Genomic DNA, 5,405 nt, shown 5'->3' on the forward strand with positions numbered 1-5,405 from the left:
GCCCCGAGTGCAACATCCGCTTCCTACAAAGATGAGGCCTCACTCCACTGTTTGGGGACCCGGCCTTCTGCGGCACCCCCTAAGCGCCCCATACCAGGTGCCCCCCGGTGCCTGAGCACCACCCGATGGGCCCGGGGAGGGATGCAGGGGTGGGGATGAGAGACAGTGCTCAGGAGGGGTGGGGGTGGGGGGGGTCACCGCTTCAGGAAAGGAGGTGTCCACCTTTGTTGATTTTGCCCACGACAGAGGCCTCCAGCCAGCGTGTGTTGTCCTGGCGAGAGTAGAGGCCAAAGAGGACGCCACCCTGCTTGGGGGGCAGGCGGAAGGTGGACAAGAGGTAGATGTCCCCAGCCGTGAGCAGGGCTGTCCGGATCTTCTCTGCTACAGCGGTCATCTGCCGAGACTCACCCACAGTCAGCAGGTCAATCACTGGCCGGGCAAGATTATCAAGGTCAGTGAGCGGGTCGGAGGGTTAGGGCCTGCCCTTTCCCCTGAGCCCTCGGGGGTGGAGCGTCCTTCGCCACTGCCTCCACGCCCGCCACCAGCCAGCGTTGGTCACCTTCTTGAAACTCAACCCCCGTTGCTATCGGAAGACAAGGCATCGTGCCTCCCTTTCCCTCAGTAGCGCCTACTGAGTCTGGTCTGGGAGCCCGCAGGCCCGCCGCTCTCGGGAATACAGAAACAGCGCCCGGCAAACTTGAGATGCCCCCACCAGGTGGCGCAAGGGAGCCACTGTGCTGATCCCACGCAGAAGTAGCACCTGGTGCCCACAGCGCAGAAATGGAAAAGCAGTTTCTCTTTATGCTGCTGGGTTTGGCTCCTTCCGCACCCAAATGCCCCTCCTCCCATCCTGGGGGCTCAGCGCACTCACTTTGGACGGGAAGGGCTGCCCACTGAGGGCTCCAACCCTCCTGTCTGCCTCTCCCCCACGGGAATGTAGGACCCGGCTCCTCTGCCTCCTGTGTCCTGGCCAATCTGTGGTTTCCCTTCCAGCCAGTCATGAATCTGGGCCTGTGTCATCTGCTCCAGCTACCTCTCCCACACCCACAGGCCCATCCCACAGCCAGACCTCCGGGAGAGCCCAGACCTCTGGGCCCCCACCCCCACCATGTCCCAGGGCAGCCAGGAGCCTGGCGCGGGGGTGGGGGAGGGTGAGGAAGCCCACCTTTGCCCTGCTCTCCCAGACCCCGGAATGCCTGCAGATGCTCAGACACCAACCCAGCCGGGCGGCCCTAGCACCCAGCTCCTGAGTCCTCTGCCCTGGCCTCACCTACTCACCCACTACCCTCTGCTGTTCACTCCTACCCCCATGGCCATGATTTCATCAATCTTCCCTCCTGCTCAACTTCAGGACTCTCCCGGTGCCCACATGTTTCCTGCTGCGAGGCTGGGGGGAAGAGGAGGGGAGGCAGAGACGGGCTTACCCTGGAGGTCCTGACTGGCAGACGCGAAAGTGCAAAGGAGGAGAAGAGCCAGGGCCCCCCGAAGTCCCTGCGTCTCCATGCCGCTCAGCTGGCTCACTACCCCTGGCAGGCAGGCGGCTGGGAGGGGAAAAGGCTAGGCGGAGAGAGCAGGGGCGGGGGGCGGAGGGACTNGCCTGGAGGCATCCCCAGCTCTGGGAGCCAGGGGCCCTGGGGAAGAGCCCGAGGCCTCCCTGCCTCCCGCCTCTCCCTAACGGTCCTGCGGCCTCGGCCCAGGTGCCTCCCGCCCTCCGGGCACCCTGCTGCTGGGGGCCGCTACCGACAGCTACTGCTTCCTGTAAGCTCCTGGGAAGGCAGGAGCCCCCGGCAGGGGCAGCGCCAGACACTGGGCATTATTCCACTGCCGGCAGGAAAGGGTGCCAAGGGAGTGGTGGAAAGTAGCTTGCTATCTTGCCCCGGGGATGCCCACATGGCATGAACTCTGCTGCTCTGACGAGGCAAGTGCTCTTTATTAGGGTGGGGGGTCCGCGGGCACGTGACTCATTCCTAGGAACACTTAGAAGCGTCCGTTGGGAAGCGGAGGGCGAGTCTCACGCAGTGGTCAGCGAAGCGCTTGGAGGGAGGACTCAGGAGCGAGGAAAAGGCCACTGTAAACCAGGGGACAGGCCAGGGGCCGGGGCCAGACCCGGAACACGGGGGGTACTGGCCGGCAGGCCGTGACCCGGATGAAGCGCAGGGGCGCCTCGGTTCCCNGGCAAGATGGCGGCGCCCATGGAGCTGTTCTGCTGGTCGGGGGGCTGGGGGCTGCCGTCAGTGGACCTGGACAGCCTGGCCGTGCTGGTGAGGGGTGGCGCCGTCGCCCTCTGCTGCGCCCTGGAGGACTGGGGAGGGAGCCGAACTAACCGATCTTCCGAGTTTTACCAGGGCGCCTCAGCACGGGTGCGCTGGGGGAAACTGAGGCAATCGGAAGCTGTGCCTGGCTGATATGGGCTCAGTGCCCCGTGGTTTAACAGCCTAGGTTTGGCGCAGCCGTAGAAACAGGTCTGGGCGGCAGTTCAGGAAATGGGGTTTAGTCCTCGCTCATCCATTTACTGGCTGTGTGACCTTGGGGCTATTCCTGGTCTCGGAGCGCTGTTTCTTCCCCGGGAGGTTTACCGAGCCTCGACCACCTGAGGGTCCTCAGGCGGGGCACTCCTGCCTGCATAGCCTCCCTTTCCCCCTCCCCTCCCCTCCCCTCCCCTCCGCTACACAGCGTTACTGAGTTCGTTTATTGAACCGAAAGGCTTCCTGCCAGAAGGAAAGAGCTTAGGAGTCCGTTCACTTTATTCACTCCTTCTTTTTAATGAGCACGTATCAGGCCTCTTCCAGGTGTGACTTGCCGCGCAGAGATGAGTAAGACTTAGTTCCTCCCCTGTTGTTTACGGGAAGGCGGACGTGTTAGCAAATAAATGTAACAGGTCCAGGTGTTAAGGTTTAAGTAGGAACAGGCCACAGCCTCCCTAAGAAGGGCTTGCTCAGTGCCTCCAAGGACAGGGGTACACTGGGTGGGAAGAAGTTGGGAGGATGCGTGTGCATCATGTAGATGGCAGGACAGGAGACCCGGGCAAGCCCCTTACTGCACACCTGCTGTCGCGGGTCTCCCTGCTGTAAAGTGGAAACCATAACGTCAGCCTCTGTGAGCCATGTACTAAGCACAGCACACAAGGAATTCAATAAATATTATTTCTTTTCTTCCTTATTAATGTTTATTTATTTTGAGACAGTGTATGCAAGCAGGGGAGGGGCAGAGAGAGAGGGAAAGAGAGAATCCCAAGCAGGCTCAGCACGCTCAGTGCAGAGCCCACCGCAGGCCTCGAACTCACAAACTGTGAGACCCTGACCTGAGCCGAAATCCAGAGTCGGAGGCTCCCCTCTTGTTTCCCTTCTTGATTCCCCTGTGGGGCCCTCTCTGCCTTCTGCTTGTTTTCCTGCAGACCTATGCCAGGTTCACTGGTGCCCCACTCAAGGTGCACAAGATCGGCAACCCCTGGCGGAGCCCTTCAGGTACCCAGTGCCCCGGGGGCCGAGGAAGGTGGGGGCAGGACAGGTACCCAGCGTGGGGGGGGGAGGGGAGGGGCAGGAGACAGACAGGACGCTGCTGTAAGTGCACGCGGGTGGGCAGCTAAGGGTCGGTGGGCGTCCTTTTTCCTCCGCGTCAGGAACTCTGCCTGCCCTTCGAACCAGTCATGGAGAGGTCATCTCGGTGCCACACAAGATCATCACCCACCTTCGAAAAGAGGTAGGTGGCTCGGGTAGGAGGGCTGCCGGGGAGAGTAGTTGAGTCATGTGAGCGCACCACGCCTGTGTTATCTGTGCCCAGCCGGACGCGGGCCGCCCACAACTTCAGGGAGCGCACAGACTGAGGGCAGAGACACACTGTGTGTGGACTCAGTAGGCGCTCGGCCGGGCATTAAGCTGGGCTGCTGGGGACGTATCCGGAGCCACGGTGCCTTGTGCCTGCTGGGCAGGGAGGGGAGTGAGCTGATGACACGTGGAAGGGAAAGGAGAGCAGAAGGGAACTTTGGGCTCAGGTGAGGACCTTGGAGGTGGCTCTGGAGAGGGACTTGTCAGGGCCATTGTCCTTTTCTCAGGGACCGGGTTGGGCTGGATGTGGGGCTCGGGATGGACAAGGCCTCGAGCCACAGTGGGGGAGCTGAGACAGCGTTACAGGAGGAACGGGGAGATCTTGACTGTGTGACCCTGGGCAAGTCGCTTAACCTCTCAAAGCTGTAAGCCCCTTTGTGAAACTAGGGGGCTCAGCCAGGATGCCTCCAAAGGCTCGTCTCATTTTCCTGGGAGCACCTGGCAGACGTACGACCTGCTTCACTTCTCTTTCCCAAAAGTGAAGAGCTGGGGGCGTGGGGGGAGGGCACCCGGGGAGAAGCCAGAGTTCCTGGCAGGCCAGGCCGCCCCGTTTCCTTATGTGCGAGGGCGGCCCTCCCAGTCTCCAGAGTTTGCTCCTAACACAGCCACATTGAGAGAGGGCTGTTACCCCATTCTGCAAGGGAGAAACTGAGGCTCAGCAAGACTTTTTTTTTTTAATGTTTTATTTACTTTTGAGAGAGAGAGAGACAGTGTGAGCAGGGGAGGGGCAGAGAGAAGGGAGACCCAGAATCCGAAACAGGCTCCAGGCTCTGAGCTCGCTGTCAGCACAGAGCCCGACATGGGGCTCGAACCCACGAACCGTGAGATCATGACCTGAGCCAGAGTCGGATGTTTAACCGACTGAGTCACCCAGGCGCCCCTAAACGAGACTTCTTTAAGGGTCGCGCTCCAGAGGTTCTGTGGGGACAAACCTTGGGATGCGCAGAGGGTGGCAAAGGTGTGGCGGCCAAGACGTGGGGCGCTGGGGTGGCATGTGGTGGTGGTGCCCAGACAGTGGAATGAAGTAGAAGAAAGAGCTGAGACCCGGGCGCTGAGACAACAGGCCAGGGAGCCCTGGCTCCCCACGGTGGGCCGAGGCGCCCGCACCCGAGCTCCGCTCTGCCAGCCCCGTGGAGCCTGGACTGGGAGTTCCTGTTAGAAAGTGGCCGCCGGCGGGGGCGNCCCCCGCGGGCGCCCGACCTCGATGGCCAGCACGCTCCAAGGCCCAGGCTTTCCGCCAACAGCAGCAGGCTACTGGACGGCCCGGCAAGGGGGGCGGGGCCCTGGCCTACATCTGCTACCCTCCCGGGCCAGCGAGGCTGGTACCGGACAGGCTGCCTCCCTGCTCGGGGAAGGGCCCCTGCAGCCTCGCGGCGTCCCCCTTACGGTCATCTTCTCCACAGAAGTACAATGCTGATTACGACCTGTCGGCCCGGCAAGGGGCGGACACCTTGGCCTTCATGTCTCTGCTGCAGGAGAAGCTGCTCCCGGTGCTGGTGCGTCCCCAGACCTCCTGGCATTCGGGGCCAGGAAGGTGGCGGGAGGGGGGAGGGCACATGCGCCTGCGCTTGCACAAGCACG

General features: G+C 62.1%; 2 protein-coding genes across 2 annotated transcripts in view; one reads left to right on the forward strand and one right to left on the reverse strand.

Annotated features, from left to right (window-relative positions):
* The window catches only part of THBS3 (thrombospondin 3), a 9,423-nt gene extending 7,835 nt beyond the window's left edge, over nt 1–1,588 (reverse strand). The window contains 2 exon segments of the mRNA XM_077764148.1: nt 223–429; nt 1,425–1,588. Coding sequence (XP_077620274.1) covers nt 223–429; nt 1,425–1,503 — 286 coding nt within the window. The 5' untranslated portion in view covers nt 1,504–1,588.
* A 589-nt stretch (nt 1,589–2,177) lies between these two features.
* The window catches only part of MTX1 (metaxin 1), a 4,647-nt gene continuing 1,419 nt past the window's right edge, over nt 2,178–5,405 (forward strand). The window contains exons 1-4 of the mRNA XM_077764147.1: nt 2,178–2,261; nt 3,395–3,464; nt 3,620–3,699; nt 5,228–5,320. Of these exons, the coding sequence (XP_077620273.1) occupies nt 2,181–2,261; nt 3,395–3,464; nt 3,620–3,699; nt 5,228–5,320 (324 nt within the window). The 5' untranslated portion in view covers nt 2,178–2,180. The remainder of the gene's footprint in view (nt 2,262–3,394; nt 3,465–3,619; nt 3,700–5,227; nt 5,321–5,405) is intronic.

This window comes from Crocuta crocuta, unplaced genomic scaffold (assembly GCF_008692635.1).
Source record: "Crocuta crocuta isolate KB4526 unplaced genomic scaffold, BGI_CrCroc_1.0 scaffold528, whole genome shotgun sequence".
NCBI lineage: Eukaryota > Metazoa > Chordata > Mammalia > Carnivora > Hyaenidae > Crocuta > Crocuta crocuta.